General features: G+C 28.7%; 1 protein-coding gene across 1 annotated transcript in view; it reads left to right on the top strand.

Moving 5' to 3' along the window:
- Positions 1–17001, top strand: part of LOC135204249 (dipeptidyl peptidase 4-like) — a gene marked incomplete in the record, with an annotated part of 468438 nt that overhangs the window by 387684 nt on the left and 63753 nt on the right. Inside the window, 1 exon segment of the mRNA XM_064234365.1 lies at positions 12890–12964. Within this exon segment, the coding sequence (XP_064090435.1) occupies positions 12890–12964 (75 nt within the window).

Below are 17001 nucleotides of genomic sequence, written 5' to 3'. Positions count from 1 at the left end.
TTTCAAGGGACAACCGAATTGCATATTCCAGAACTGTAACCGCCAATTAACCATATATGAGATTCAGAATATATATATATATATATATTATATATATATATATATATATATATTATATATATATATATATGTATGTATATTATTAATCTTAAACTATGTATTATATGGATATCATGTATTAAATATTATGCATATACACAGACACACACACACGCACATATATATATATATATATATATATATATATATATATATATATATATATATATATATATATATGTATGTATATGCGTGTATCTATAACGGACAGCCCAGTAAACATATACAGCACAGTGACCCTTCATCGTGCACGCACATTAAAACAGGTTCTCTCCCGATGGTAATGAACGCGCAATATTATCCATTGCTTCGACAACATCAAATTCCCTTAATTCTCCGTCGAACGGGTGAAATAAGACAATAATAATAACTCGCCCAGTAGGGGAGACGACCTCTCTCTCTCTCTCTCTCTCTCTCTCTCTCTCTCTCTCTCTGACATTTATTGACCGTCGTTCCGTTCGGTGATATTTCGTCATTATTATTATTATTATTATTATTATTATTATTATTATTATTATTATTATTATTATTATTATTATTCTAGGAATTTTATTAAAGGTATTGTGTATCTTTTGGTGCGTGCGGGCTATTTGAATGGCTCTATCTAATCTCTCTGGCTCTCTCTCTCTCTCTCTCTCTCTCTCTCTCTCTCTTTTCTCTCATTACTATTATCTAAATACATACATATACATACATACACACACATATATATATGAATAATATTTCACATCGACCGTGATCCTATTTGATATATCACAATTCGAACCGTGATCATTTAATATATCAATTCAAATCTGATTAAATCCTATATCTATTCACTTTACCTCCCAAATGATATATTTTCATATAGTACCGAAGGGGAATTTTTTAATGATAATAATTTCGTCTCCCCCATGATCGAACCACCGTCCAAGTGGACCGGGGACGGAAATCAGGACAGTCACTGACTGTCCTGAATTTCTCCCCGTCCACGTTGGAACCCGGTGGTTCCGATCCCATGGGGGACGAAATTATTATTCAATTAAGAAAATTCACCCTTCAGGTACATATATGAAAAATATATCATTGGGAGGTAAGCTGATTTAGATATTAAAGACATTATGTAGCTTGATATTGATATACATATATATACTATATATATTATATAATATTTATATATAATATATATATATATATATATAATATATATATATATATATGAATATAATATTATATATATATTATATATTATATATTATATTTATATATATATATATATATATATATATTATATATATAATTATGTATATGTATTAAATTAATTTCTCTCTCTCTCTCTCTCTCTCTCTCTCTCTCTCTCTATATATGTCCCCTCTCAACTTATATAAAATTTAATTTCTCTCTCTCGTCTTCTCTTCTGCTCTCTCTCTCCTCTCTCTCTCTCTCTCTCTCTCTCTCTTCCTCTCTCTCCCCATTACAGTAAATTACCCAATACTTTTCAACTGACTGATTGATATTAATTCATTCGGTATTACACCGGCCATGGTGCTTTCCACTGACAAAAAAAATATGGACAAAGTTTTATAAATAGAAGAGATGACAAACAAGGGCTCCTGTTATGTCCGTTTGTGTTTCATTTATTTTTATTTTATTAATGGTTGATTGCAATATTATCTGCTTTGTTTATTGAACTGCTGTCAAGATAGTTTTGTCTGTTTGTGTGTGTGTGTATTTTTTTTTTTATTTTTTTTTTTAGTAATGCCGTTGTATTGATGTAGGTTAGTTCATTTTTTGTCAGGGTGGCTTCCATTTATGTATATATATATACTATATATATATATATATATATATATATATATATATATATATATATATATTTATATATATATATGTATATACGTATATATATATTATATATATTTATATGTATATATATATATATATATATATATATATATATATAATATTGTAATATTGGTTTGGTAAGCATCTCTCTCTCTCTCTCTCTCTCTCTCTCTCTCTCTCTCTCTGTCTCTCTCTCTCAGCTCATATCTTCTCCGATTTATCGTAACATTTTTCGTAATACAAGTCATCTTTCCCACCAAGCAAAATAAAAAAAAGAAAAGTCGTGGTCCGGGAAGGGTAGGGAGAGGAGGGAGGAAGGTTGACGGAGGGTGAGGGAGTGGGAGGGAGAGAGTTTAGTGGGAGAGAGAAGAGAGACTTATCTCTCCACCAACACAAAAGATATCCCAAAATACTCCCTTCATTTTTCACCCGGGAGAAATTGTTCCCATACTGACTCATGATTTTATCAAGTTGTCTGGGGGGTTTTTTTGTGAGGGGGGGGGGCGAGGGTTGGGGGTGAAGGGAGGTTTCGAATAAGGGGAAACGGATGGGGGGGGGCGGGTTGTTTTCAAGACATTTTAAACTCCACTTCGGGAACTCGATACAGATTTTTTTTCGAGATTTACAGAAGTTTGTTTCAGTTGTACATCTGCTTGGTTTTTCTTTCGTTTTTAATCTTTTTTATTATAGTTTTGGTCAATTTTACTGGCTAGTTTTGTCAGTTGTACATCTGCTTTGTTTTTCGTTTGTTTTAAATCTTTTTTATTATAATTTTGGTCAATTTTAGTGGATAATTTTCGTCAGTTGTACACTGCTTTGTTTTTTCTTTTGTTTTTAAATCTTTTTTATTAATAATATTGGTCAATTTTAGGTGGAATTAATTTTTAGTTTGTAACTCTGTTGTTTTTTTCTTTTGTTTTTAATCTTTTTTATTATACTTTTGGTCAATTTTAGTGGCTAATTTTGTCAGTTGGACATCTTTTGTTTTTTTTTCTTTTGTTTTTAATCTTTTTTATTATAAATTTGGTCAATTTTAGTGGATAATTTTGTCAGTTGCAAATCTGCTTTGTTTTTCTTTTGTTTTTAATCTTTTTTATTATGTTTTGGTCCAGTTTTTAATGGTTTAAATTTGTTCAGTTGTAAAACATCTGCTTTTTTTTTCTTTGTTTTTAATTCTTTTTTATTATAGTTTTTGGTAATTTTAGTGGGCTAATTTTGTGAGTTGCAAATCTTCTTTGTTTTTCTTTGTTTTAAATCTTTTTTATTTAAATTTAAAAATCAATTTTAAGTGTATAATTTTTGGTGTTCCAATCTGTTGGTTTTTCTTTGTTTTTAATCTTTTTTATTCTAGTTTTGGCAATTTTAGTGGATATTTTGGCAGTTGCAAAACTGCTTTGTTTTTTCTTTTGTTTTTAGATTTTTTATTATAGTTTTGGTCAATTTTTAGGTGCGGCTAATTGTCAGTTGCGGAAATCTGCTTGTTTGAAATCTTTTGTTTTTTAATCTTTTTTATTATAAATTTTTGGTTTTTTTCAATTTTAGTGGTAATTTTGTCAGTTTTTACACCTAATGCTTTTTTTTCTTTTTTTTTATCTGTGTTATTTTAAGTTTTGGCAATTTTAGTGGATAATCGGCAGTTTATACATAAAGCTTGGTTTTTCTTTTGTTTTTAATCTTTTTTATTCTAGTTTTGGTTACTTTTAGTGGCTAATTTTGTCAGTTGTACATCTGCTTTGTTTTTCTTTTGGATTTGAAAATCTTTTTTTCCTAGTTTTCGGTTTTTTCAATTAGTGGCTATTTCTTGTCAGGTTGCAAATCCTGCTTTGTTTTCAGTTTTTGTTTTTCAATCTTTTTTGTTTTATATAGTTTGGGGTCAATTTTAGGGCTAATTTTGTCGTTGTAAATTCTTTGCTTTTCTCCTTTGTTTTTTTAAAAATATTTTTTTATTCATAGTTTTGGTCTTTTGTGGCTAATCTTGTCAGTTGTACACTGAAATTTGTTTTTCTTTTGTTTTTAATCTTTTTTATTATAGTTTTGATCAATTTTAGTGGCTAATTTTGTCAGTTGTACATCTGCTTTGTTTTTCTTTTGTTTTTAATCTTTTTTATTATAGTTTTATGGTCACTCTTTTTATGGCTTTTTTTATATAATTTTGTCAATTTTAGATAATTTTTGTCATTTGTACATCTGCTTTGTTTTCTTTTTGTTTTTAAAAATCTTTTTTATTCTAGTTTTGTTTTAGGTCAATTTTAGTGGTTTTAATCTATTTTGTCAGTTGTCAAATCTGCTTTGTTTTTTTCTTTTGTTTTAATCTTTTTTATTATAAAGTTCTGGTCACTCTTAGTGATCATTTTGTCAGTTGTATCACTGCTTTTGTTTTTTCTTTTGTTTTTAATCTTTTTTTTAATTATAAATTTGGTCAATTTTTTAGTGGAATTTTGGCTAATTTTGTCAGTTGTACTAATTTTGCTTTGCTTTGTTTTTCTCTTTTGTTTTTAATCTTTTTATTCTTTTTAGTTTTTTGGTTCAATTTAGTGGCTAATTTTGGCAGGTTGCAATCGCTTGTTTTTCTTTGTTTTAGTATTTTTATTATTTGTTGGCAATTTAGGGCTAATCTTGTCAGTTTGCAAATCTGCTTTGTTGTTTTCTTTTGATTTTTAATCTTTTTTATGTTATAATTTTTGGTCAATTTTAGTGGCTAATTTTGGTCAGTTGTACAATCTTTTGCTTTTTTTCTTTTTTTTAATCCTGTGTTATTTAAAGTTTTGGTCAATTTAGTGGCTAATCTTGTTTCAGTTCTTTTTACATATGTTTTGGTTTTCTTTTTTTTAATTCTTTTTATTTTAGTTTTGGTTACTTTTAGTGCTTTAATTTTGTCAGGTTGACAATCTGCTTTGTTTTTCTTTTGATTTGGGAATCTTTTTTATTTCTAGTTTTTTGGTCAATTTTAGTGGCTAATTTTTGTCAGTTGCAAATCTGCTTTGGTTTTTTCTTTTGTTTTTAATTTTTCTTTTTTTTATTTATTTAGGTTTTGGTCAATTTTTAGTTTTGGCTAATTTTGTTCAGTTGTACAATCTGCTTTTGGTTTTTCCTTGTTTTTAATATTTTTTATTATAGTTTGGTTTTCAATTTTGTGGCTAATCTTTGTCAGTTGTACATCTGCTTTGTTTTTTCTTTGTTTTTGAATTTCTTTTTTTATTATAAGTTTTGGATCAATTTTTAGTGGGCTAATTTTGTTCAGTTGTACATCTGCTTTGTTTTTTTCTTTTTGTTTAATTTTCTTTTTTATTATTAGTTATTTTTGGTTTTTCAACTCTTTTTTAGTGGCTAGTTTTGTCAGTTGACATCTGCTTGGTTTTTCTTTGGTTTTTATCTTTTTTTATTACTTAAATTTTGGGTTTTCAATTTTTGTGGCCTAATTTGTCAGTTGTACATCTGCTTTGTTTTTCTTTTGTTTTTAATCTTTTTTATTATAGTTATGGTTTTTTCACTTCTTAGTGGCTGTTTTTGGTCAAGTTGTTTTTACATTGCCTTTTGTTTTCTTTGGTTTTAATCTTTTTATTAATTTAGTTTGGTCCAATTTTAGTGGCTTTTTTTTTTTTTTTTTTTTTTTAATTTTTGTCAGTTTTTTTTTTTTTGGAAATCGCCTTTGTTTTTTTTGGTTTTTAATCTTTTTATTATAGTTAGGGGTCACTCTTATGGCTAGTTTTGTCAGTTGTAAAATCTGCTTTGTTTTTCTTTTGGTTTTGAATCTTTTTATTATAATTTGGTCACTTTTTATTGGCTTAATTTTGTTCCAAAGTTTTGTACAATCTGCTTTGTTTCTTTTGTTTTTGATTTTTTTATTATAATTTGGTTCATTTTAAGTTTTGGCTTAATGTCTGTTGTACATCTGTTTGTTTTTCGTTTGTTTTAATTTTTTCTTTTTATTATAGTTTTGGTTAATTTTTAAGTGCCTTTTAATTTGTTCGTTGACATCTGCTTTGTTTTCTTTTGTTTTAATCTTTTTTATTAAATTTAGTTTTGGGTCAATTTTAGTGTTAATTTTGGTCAGTTGCAAATCTGCTTTGTTCTCTTTGTTTTGTTAATTTTCTTTTTATATAAATTTGGTCAATTTTAGTGTATTTTTTAATTTTGCAGTTGTACATCTGCTTTGTTTTTCTTTTGGTTTTAATCTTTTTTAAATTCTTTTAGTTTTGGTCAATTTTAAGTGGCTAATTTTTGCAGTGCAAATCTGCTTTGGTTTTTCTTTTGTTTTTTAGTATTTTTTATTATAAAGTTGGTCAATTTTAGTGGGCTAATCTTGTTTCAGTTTGCAATTTCTTTTGCTTTTAATTTTTCTTTTGTTTTTAATTTTTTTATTATAATTTTGGGTCAATTTTAGTGCTGGCTTAAATTTTGTCAGTTGTAACATCTGCTTTTTTTTTCTTTTTTTTATCTGTTTTATTATAGTTTTGGTCATTTTATTGCTTAATCTTGTCAGTTTTCTACATATGCTTGTTTTTTCTTTTGTTTTATAGAATCTTTTTTATATTCTAGTTTTGGTTACTTTTAGTGGCTTTTTGTTCATTTGTTACTCTGCTTTGTTTTTTCTTTTGATTTGAATCTTTTTTATTCTAGTTTTGAGTCAATTTTAAGTGCTAATTTTGTCATTTGAAATCTGCTTTGTTTTTCCTTAATGTTTTGAATCCTTTTTTATTTATAAATATTTGTCAATTGTCGTGGCTAAGTTTTTGGTCAGTTGGGTACAATCCTTGCTTTGGTTTTCTTTTGTTTTTGAATTTTTCCCTTTTTTATTATTAATTTTGGTTTCACTTTGTTAATTGGCTTTTTTAATTTTTGTTTTCAATTGTACATCTGCTTTGTTTTTCTTTTGTTTTGATTTTTTTATTATAATTTTGGTCAATTTTAGGTGGCTAATTTTGTCTGTTTTGTACAACTGCTTTGTTTTTTTCGTTTGTATTTTAATCTTTTTTATTTAGTTTTGGTTAATTTAGTGCTTTTTTGTCAGTTTGTTTTTACATTTTCGCTTTGGGTTTTTTCAGTTTTTTTAATCTTTTTTTATTATAATGTGGTCACTTTTTATGGCTAATTTTGTCAGGTTGTACATCTTCTTTGTTTTTCTTTTGTTTTGATTTTTTTTATTATAATTTTTGTCAATTTTTAGTGGCCTACTTTTGTCCTGTTGTACATCTGCTTTGTTTTTTCGTTTGTTTTTAATCTTTGTTTATTATAGGTTTGGTTAATTTTAGTGCCTAATTTTGTCAGTTGTACATCTCTTTGTTTTTCTTTTGTTTTAATCTTTTTTATTATAGTTTTGTCAATTTTAGTGGTTTTGTGGTTGCAATCTGCTTTGTTTTTCTTTTGTTTTTAATCTTTTTTATTATAAATTTGGTCAATTTTAGTGGATAATTTTGTCAGTTGTACATCGCTTGTTTTTTGCTTTTGTTTTAATCTTTTTTATTCTATGTTTTGGTCAATTTTATGCTAATTTTTGCAGTTGCCAAATCTGCTTTGTTTTACTTTTTGGTTTTTAGTATTTTTTATTATAGTTTTGGTCAATTTTAGTGGCAATCTTGTCAGTTTGCAAATCTGCCTTTGTTTTTCTTTTGTTTTTTTACTCTTTTTTATTATAATTCTTGGTCAATTTAGTGGCCCAATTTTGTTCATTTGTACATCGCTTTGTTTTTCTTTTTTTTAATCTGTTTTATTATAGTTTTGGTCAATTTTAGTGGCTAATCTTGTCAGTTCTACATATGCTTGGTTTTTCTTTTGTTTTTAATCTTTTTTATTCTAGTTTTGGTTACTTTTAGTGGCTAATTTTGTCAGTTGTACATCTGCTTTGTTTTTCTTTTGATTTGAATCTTTTTTATTTTAGTTTTGGTCAATTTTAGAGTGGGCTAAAGTTTGTCAGTTGGCAAACTGCTTAGTTTTTCTTTTGTTTTTAAAATCTTTTTATTATATTTTTGGTCCATTTAGTGGGCTATTTTGTCAATTTACGTCTGCTAATTGTTTTTCCTTGTTTTTTAATAGTTTTTTATTATAGTTTTGGTCAATTTGTGTGGCTAAATCTTGTCATTGTACATCTGCTTTGTTTTTCTTTTTGTTTTTAATCTTTTTATTAATGTTTTGATCAATTTTAGTGCTAATTTTTGTCAGTTGTACATCTGCTTTGTTTTTCTTTTTGTTTTATCTTTTTTATTAGAGTTTATAGGTTTCCTCTTGTGGCTAATCTTGTCAGTTGTACATCTGCTTTGTTTTTCTTTTGTTTTTAATCTTTTTTATTATAGTTTTGGTCAATTTTAGTGGCTAATTTTGTCAGTTGGAATCTGCTTTGTTTTTCTTTTGTTTTTAATCTTTTTTATTATAGTTATGGTCACTCTTAGTGGCTAGTTTTGTCAGTTGTACATCTGCTTTGTTTTTCTTTTGTTTTTAATCTTTTTTATTATAATTTTGGTCACTTTTATTGGCTAATTTTGTCAGTTGTACATCTGCTTTGTTTTTCTTTTGTTTTTGATTTTTTTTATTATAATTTTGGTCAATTTTAGTGGCTAATTTTGTCTGTTGTACATCTGCTTTGTTTTTCGTTTGTTTTTAATCCTTTTTTTATTATAGTTTTGTTAATTTTAGTGCCTATTTTGTCGTTGTACATCTGCTTTGTTTTCTTGTTGTTTTTATCTTTTGTATTATAGTTTGGTCATTTTGTGGCTAGTTGTTTGGCGTTGTACATCTGCTTTGTTTTTTTTTTTTGTTTTTAAATCTTTTTTATTCTAATTTTGGTCAATTGTAGTGCCTAATTTTGTCAGTTCTACATCTGCTTTGTTTTTTCTTTTTGTTTTGTAATCTTTTTTTATAATTGGTCAATTGTAGTGGCTAGTTTTTTGTTCCAGTTATACATCTGGCTTGTTTTTCTTTTGTTTTTAATCTTTTTTATTATAATTTTGGTCAATTGTAGTGGCTAATTTTGTCAGTTGTACATCTGCTTTGTTTTTCTTTTGTTTTTAATCTTTTTTATTATAGTTTTGGTCAATTTTAGTGGCTAATTTTGTCAGTTGCATATCTGCTTTGTTTTTCTTTTTTTTATTCTTTTTTATTATAGTTTTGGTCAATTTTAGTGGCTAATGTCAGTTGCATATCTGCTTTGTATTTTTTTTATTCTTTTTTATTATAGTTTTGGTCAATTTTAGTGGCTAATTTTGTCAGTTGTACATCTGCTTTGTTTTTCTTTTGTTTTTAATCTTTTTTATTATAGTTTTGGTCAATTTTAGTGGCTAATTTTGTCAGTTGCACATCTGCTTTGTTTTTCTTTTGTTTTTAATTTTTTTTATTATAATTTTGGTCAATTTTAGTGGATAGTTTTGTCAGTTGCATATTTGCTTGGTTTTTCTTTTGTTTTAATCTTTTGTATTATAGTTTTGGTCAATTTTAGTGGCTAGTTTAGTCAGTTTGCAATCTGTTTGATTTTACTTTTGTTTTTAATTTTTTTTTATTATAGTTTTGGTCAATTTTAGTGGCTAGTTTTGTCAGTTGCAAATTTGTTTGATTTTACTTTTGTTTTTAATCTTTTTTATTATAGTTTTGGTCAATTTTAGTGGCTAGTTTTGTCAGTTGCAAATCCGTTTGATTTTACTTTTGTTTTTAATCTTTTTAATTATAGTTTTGGTCAATTTTAGTGGCTAGTTTAGTCAGTTGCAAATCTGTTTGATTTTACATTTGTTTTTAATCTTTTTTATTATAGTTTTGGTCACTTTCAGTGGCTAGTTTTGTCAGTTGCAAATTTGTTTGATTTTACTTTTATTTTTAATCTTTTTTATTATAGTTTTGGTCAATTTTAGTGGCTAGTTTTGTCAGTTGCAAATTTGATTGATTTTACTATCGATTTTAATCTTTTTTATTATAGTTTTGGTCAATTTTAGTGGCTAGTTTAGTCAGTTGCAAATCTGCTTGGTTTTTTTTCGTTTTTAATCTTTTTAATTATAATTTTGGTCAATTTTAGTGGCTAGTTTTGTCAGTTGCAAATCTGTTTGATTTTACTTTTGTTATTAATCTTTTTTATTTTAGTTTTGGTCAATTTCAATGGCTAGTTTTGTCAGTTGCAAATCTGTTTGATTTTACTTTTGTTTTTAATCTTTTTTATTATAGCTTTGGTCAATTTTAGTGGCTAGTTTTGTCAGTTGCAAATCTGTTTGATTTTACTTTTGTTTTTAATCTTTTTTATTGTAGTTTTGGTCAATTTTAGTGGCTAGTTTTGTCAGTTGCAAATCTGTTTGATTTTACTTTTGTTTTTAATCTTTTTTATTATAGTTTTGGTCAATTTTAGTGGCTAGTTTTGTCAGTTGCAAATCTGTTTGATTTTACTTTTGTTTTTAATCTTTTTTATTATAGTTTTGGTCAATTTTAGTGGCTAGTTTTGTCAGTTGCAAATTTGTTTGATTTTACTTTTGTTTTTAATCTTTTTTATTATAGTTTTGGTCAATTTTAGTGGCATGTTTGTCAGTTGCAAATTTGTTTGATTTTACTTTTGTTTTTAATCTTTTTTATTATAGTTTTTGGTCCAATTTTAGTGGCTAGTTTTTGTCAGTTTGCAATTTGCTTGATTTTACTTTTATTTTTAATCTTTTTTATTATAGTTTTGGTCAATTTTAGTGGCTAGTTTTGTCAGTTGCAAATTTGATTGATTTTACTATCGTTTTTAATCTTTTTTATTATAGTTTTTGGTCAATTTTAGTGGCTTATCAGTTTTTGCATGTTTGCAAATCTGCTTGGTTTTTTTTCGTTTTTAAATCTTTTTAATATAATTTTGGTCAATTTTAGTGGCTAGTTTTGTCAGTTGCAAATCTGTTTGATTTTACTTTTGTTATTAATCTTTTTATTTTAGTTTTGGTCAATTTCAATGGCTAGTTTTGTCAGTTGCAAATCTGTTTGATTTGACTTTTGTTTTTAAATCTTTTTTATTATAGCTTTTTGGTCAATTTTAAAGTGGCTTAGTTTTGTCAGTTTGCAAATCTGTTTAATTTTACTTTTGGTTTTTAATCTTTTTTATTGTAGTTTTGGTCAATTTTTAGTGGCTAGTTTTGTAAGTTGCAAATCGTTTTATTTTTTACTTTTGTAATCTTTTTTATTGGATAGTTTTGGTCATTTGTGGCTATTCTTTGTTTTGTTTTTTTATTTATACTTCTTTTGTAGCACTACTTTTTATTTTTTATTTTTTTATAGTTTTGGTAACATTCTTTTTTCAGTAGGCTAGCTTTTGTCAATATTTTGCAATGCTATATTTGGAATCGAAGATTTTGTTATTTAATCATCTTATATTTATTAAATTTAAGCTTGTCATTTTAAGTGGCTTTTTAGTTTCTGGTTTTATCAGTTTGCAAATCTGTTCAATTTTATTTTTGTTTTTATCTTTTTTATTGTAGTTTTTGGTCAAATTTTAGTTTTTGGGCTAGTTTTGTCAGTTTGCAAATTGTTTGGGATTTTTTTACTTTTGTTTTGTTTTTATCTTTATTATAGTTTTGGTCAATTTTAGTGCTAGTTTTGTCAGTTGCAAACTTGTTTGATTTTACTTTTGTTTTTTAATCTTTTTTATTATAGTTTTTGGTCAATTTTAGTGGCTAGTTTTTGGTCCAGTTGCAATTTGGTTTGATTTTACTTTTTTTTTAATCTTTTTTCTTTTATTTATTGTTCTGGTCAATTTTAGTGTCTAGTTTTGTCCCCCCCCCAGTTGCAAATTTGATTGATGTTTTTACTATTCGTTTTAATCTTTTTTTTTATTATCAGTTTTGGTCAATTTTTAGTGGCTAGTTTAGGTCAGTTGCAAATCTGCTTTGGTTTTTTTTTTTCGTTTTTAATCTTTTTAATTATAATTTTGGTCAATTTTAGTGGCTAGTTTTGTCAGTTGCAAATCTGTTTGATTTTACTTTTGTTATTAATCTTTTTTATTTTAGTTTTGGTCAATTTCAATGGCTAGTTTTGTCAGTTGCAAATCTGTTTGATTTTACTTTTGTTTTTAATCTTTTTTATTATAGCTTTGGTCAATTTTAGTGGCTAGTTTTGTCAGTTGCAAATCTGTTTAATTTTACTTTTGTTTTTAATCTTTTTTATTGTAGTTTTGGTCAATTTTAGTGGCTAGTTTTGTCAGTTGCAAATCTGTTTGATTTTACTTTTGTTTTTAATCTTTTTTATTATAGTTTTGGTCAATTTTAGTGGCTAGTTTTGTCAGTTGCAAATTTGTTTGATTTTACTTTTGTTTTTAATCTTTTTTATTTTAGTTTTGGTCAATTTCAATGGCTAGTTTTGTCAGTTGCAAATCTGTTTGATTTTACTTTTGTTTTTAATCTTTTTTATTATAGTTTTGGTCAATTTTAGTGGCTAGTTTAGTCAGTTGCAAATCTGCTTGGATTTTCTTTCGTTTTTAATCTTTTTTATTATAGTTTTGGTCAATTTTAGTGGCTAATTTAGTCAGTTGTAAATCCGTTTGATTTTTCTTTCGTTTTTAATCTTTTTAATTATAGTTTTGGTCAATTTTAGTGGCTAGTTTTGTCAGTAGCACATCTACTTGGTTTTTCTTTCGTTTTTAATCTTATATATTACAGTTTTGGGCAATTGTAGTTGCTAGTTTTATTCTCTCTCTCTCTCTCTCTCTCTCTCTCTCTCTCTCTCTCTCTCTCTCTCTCTCTGTCAGAACACACGCAGTTATCCCATTTCTACACGCCTCAGTGGCATGGTTGGTATGGTGTTGGCGTCCCACCTCGGTAGTCGCGAGTTCAATTCTCGGCCATTCCATTGAGGAGTGAGAGATGTGTATTTCTGGTGATAGAAGTTCACTCTCGACGTGGTTCGGAAGTCACATAAAGCCGTTGGTCCCGTTGCTGAATAACCGCTGGTTCCATGCAACGTAAAAACACTATACAAACAAAACAAGCAAACAACCATTTCTAAAACATATTTTTTTTTCTTCTCCCACCAGAGACAACTCAATGTGGCCCATTTCAGTGTCTCCCCCGACCTCAGATTCGTGCTCATGGCGGAACATGTCGAAAAGGTAAGGAGCTATTATTATATTATTATTTATTATTATTATTATTATTATTATTATTATTATTATTAGTTATTATTATTATATATATATATATATATTTTTTTTTTTTTTTTTTTGTAGAAGACCCTCTTTTATGCAAATGCTATTAAATAGAATGGCAGAATTAAGCGAGTCGATTTTATAAATTGTTTTTTATATTTTCTTACAATTCGCTTCTCAGACTCATCAGGGGGGGGGGGGATGTTTACTCAGAAACATCGCTGAGCCTGAGAAGCGAATTGTAAGGAAAATAGAAAAAAAAACAAAATATAAAGTCAACTCGCTTAATTCTGCCATTATTTTTAACATTATTATTATTATTATTATTATTTATTATTATTATTATTATTATTATTATTATTATTACTGACATTTTGTTCGTATGTGTGTTTGTTTAGGTAGATGTATCTATCTACACAAGCAGGTATGAAACGTGTGCCCACATATGCATATATATACTATTTATACAGAAATTGTATATATATATATATATATATATATATATATATATATATAGTATATATATATGTATATGTATATATGTATGTATGTATGTAGTATGATGTATGTATGTATGATGTATATGTATATATATATATATATATATAGTATATATATATATATATATATATATATATATATATATATATGCTCGTGGGTATAAGAGTGTACGTACATAAGTATGTGTGCGTGTGAACGTGTGTGGATTAAAAATACATACCGTGTACGTTTAAGACATAAAGGTACCTGCCTCATAACATGCAAATGCATACGGAACTTGCCTGCAAAACCTTGTAAGCATAACGCGAGGAATTTCAGTCCATCGCTGATTCCACTCAGTCGATATTCCGATAAATCTATGTGGTTTGAAATCCATAAATTGCTGATGGTTTTATCCTCTCTCTCTCTCTCTCTCTCTCTCTCTCTCTCTCTCTCTCTCTCTCTCTCTCTCTCTCTCTCTCTCTCTCTCAAGTTGTTCTTCGTCAAGTTGTTCTTCGGTCCGTTGCGGGACATTGTCAGATGAAAGGTTTCTTCCGATCTTGAGAATTTTGAACGTCTGAAAACGTTTGAAATTATTAGACATATTTTTCAAAAACTGAATTTTTGAAGTGTCTATTATTTTTTTTACTTTTATTCACAGTTTAAAATTACCTCCTGTATCCCAGAGTACGATAGGAATCCCAAGGTACGCGACCTATGTTTATGATAAACAAAAAAGTAAGATTCATTTTGCGTGGCTACCCAACTAATATATTTTCAATTGTAATTTTAAGCCCGCGGTCAGTTTTTCATCTGTCCGTGATCTACAGAAAAGAAAAACTCTTATTTTGCGTGACGCCCCAACTGAAATATTTTCAATTCGAATTCAGTTTTGATCCAGTATCCCATCTGTCAAGGTGCGTGATAGAAAACGGCGGCCAGATTCCTGCTTTGTTTATGAAGTTTTTTGAGAATTGAAGATGAATTGAGAATTTCTAAAATTATATTTTTCGAATTGCTCTGTTCTTCGAAACGTTTTACAATTCGGGAGTAAATTAGAATTCACGAATAAGAATATTATCCTTTTCAATATTTTACATTGATGAAAGTTGTGGAAGAATAACAAGAACGCAATAAGTGGCTTTCTTATGTATAAAGCAATTTACAAAGTATTCCCCGAAAGTACCAGAACATTATCATAATTCTTTTACGCTCTTTCTGTATAAATAACTTCAATTTATAAATCCCGAGCTTCCTCTAGTTTTCAAAGACATTATTATGCAGATTCATTTATTATAATTTCGGATATCATATTTCTTAAACGAAAAGTAGACTAACTTGGTTCAACGTTTTTTCATTAATAATCTATTAAAGATTAAAAACTATTTTTCACTTTATTTACCGTGGCTTTCATACAGCTGTGTCCGAAAACGAAAAATAACATTAAGTTTTGGCGTCTAGATTCAAAAGTGGGCATTCGGGTGTCCGAAAATAAAAGTATGAAAATATTTTACAAATAAAAATAAATCAGGTTGCGTATTGATCAGACAGCATACACGTGGACAGTGCAGGCATAATATCAACATGTTGGAAAGTTGAAATAACGTAGAATGTCTGTTTGCATGTTTACTTCTGTCAGTCAAGCTGCCTGGGGGGCGGGGGTTGATTGTTCACCCCCCACTCTCTCTCTCTCTCTCTCTCTCTCTCTCTCTCTCTCTCTCTCTCTCTCTCTCTCTCTCTACGTTTGGTTGTCGGTACGTGGTAAACCGTCGGCCAAAAGATATTTGTTTATATATTTTTTATATATATATATTATATATATATATATATATATATATATATATATACATACATACATACATCATACATATATCCTGTGGCTATAACCTCTACCCGTTTGGTTGTCGATTTATGGTGAACCGTCGGCCAAAGGATATTTGATTTTATTTATGTTTTGATGTTGGGCAGAATAAAATGTATATATATATATATATATATATATATATATATGTGTGTGTGTGTGTGTGTGTGTATATATATATATACATATATATCCTGTGCCTATAACCACTGTTATATCCGTGTCGGTTGAAAGCACTAAATCAACCCTTAATACCCGCCAAAAAACATTAGAATTTATCACAAAGGAATAAATAAATGAGCGAAATATTCATCCCTGTTCATTCTGGCATAGAAACAAACAAAGCTTGCGTTGTTTGACAGGATGGCATCTCTTTCGATCAGCTGCCAAGGCCTTTTGTGTTTACAGTGATGCATTGATGACTTGATGAGAGAAGGGAATATTACTAGGAAATTGTACGAATTATGTCCATATTTTTTGGGACTGCGGACAAGCTGTTTATATTGAGTAAGATTTGCGGCTATGAATAGGTTCTTGTCATCCCTGTCATTAGGGAGAGAGAGAGAGAGAGAGAGAGAGAGAGAGAGAGAGAGAGAGAGAGAGAGGGGGGGGGGAGTTCTCGGGGATTTTGTTTGTATTTCGAAACAGAAATAAACGTTTGTGAGAGAGAGAGAGAGAAGAGAGAGAGAGCATGAGCGTGTAATCCAATATTCTCTCTCTCTCTCTCCTCCTGCTGGTAAGTACTACCAGTGTGTTCAATAAACGGTAGGTAGAAAAGAAATTGCTAAGCGAATAAGAAATAAATAAATACAAAAAAAGATAAAAGAAGTAAAAATTGTATCCTTTATTCTATTTCCATCTCAAAAGCGGTTACTGGTCGAACAAATGAAAGTATTTTTAGCCTGCTCCTGTTTTTCATCTCTAGATCTGAATACAAGGCGAGCGGGGATTTTGCATGCGTGAAACAGCTCAGGTATTGCTTCCACAATCAAGCGAGCGATACGGTTTGCTTTGCGTCTGTTAGCGGTACTTAAGAATCTGTATTGTAGGTATTTTAGTAGGTATTTGTTAGCTGAGGAGGAGGTTGTCGTCCAGTTACACCTTCCAAACTTTTACTTGTCAGTTTTCGTTTCAGCGCAGAATGGCCTCATTGGTCCTAGTACATGACCTTTGACTTGAATTCTATATTCATTTCTATTCAATTCATTATAAAACACCAACTGAAAGGAGGAAAACAAAATGCCCATGAGAACAGCAGAACACCAATTCAATAAAGAAAAAGACATAGCCACTCGTCCCCATTGAGGCAAACTGCTCTGTAAGATTCGCAGACCTGAGCGCTGATCGTGGAAACCTTCCGGAAATGATTTGGAGGAGTTTGAAGGCCTAAGGAGGCCTATGGAGTCCTTTAGAGGCCTATGGAGAGTCTCTCTACTTGTTATCGGAGCTCTCCAAGTGGGTGAGGGATGAGAAGGATACTAAAGCTACAGGGAATATTAGGATAAATGGAGAGGGCTAGTTCCACGAAAATCTTTATTCTGTGACGACATTTTGGGATGATAGCGTTGCTCTCTCTCTCTCTCTCTCTCTCTCTCTCTCTCTCTCTCTCTCTCTCTCTCTCTCTCTCTCTCTCTTTTAGCTATGCGCATTCTGTGATAGA

This window comes from Macrobrachium nipponense, chromosome 44 (genome assembly GCF_015104395.2).
Source record: "Macrobrachium nipponense isolate FS-2020 chromosome 44, ASM1510439v2, whole genome shotgun sequence".
In the NCBI taxonomy this organism is placed as follows: domain Eukaryota; kingdom Metazoa; phylum Arthropoda; class Malacostraca; order Decapoda; family Palaemonidae; genus Macrobrachium; species Macrobrachium nipponense.
Note: the sequence above shows the minus strand (reverse complement) of the source record. Positions and strands in the feature narration are given on the sequence as shown.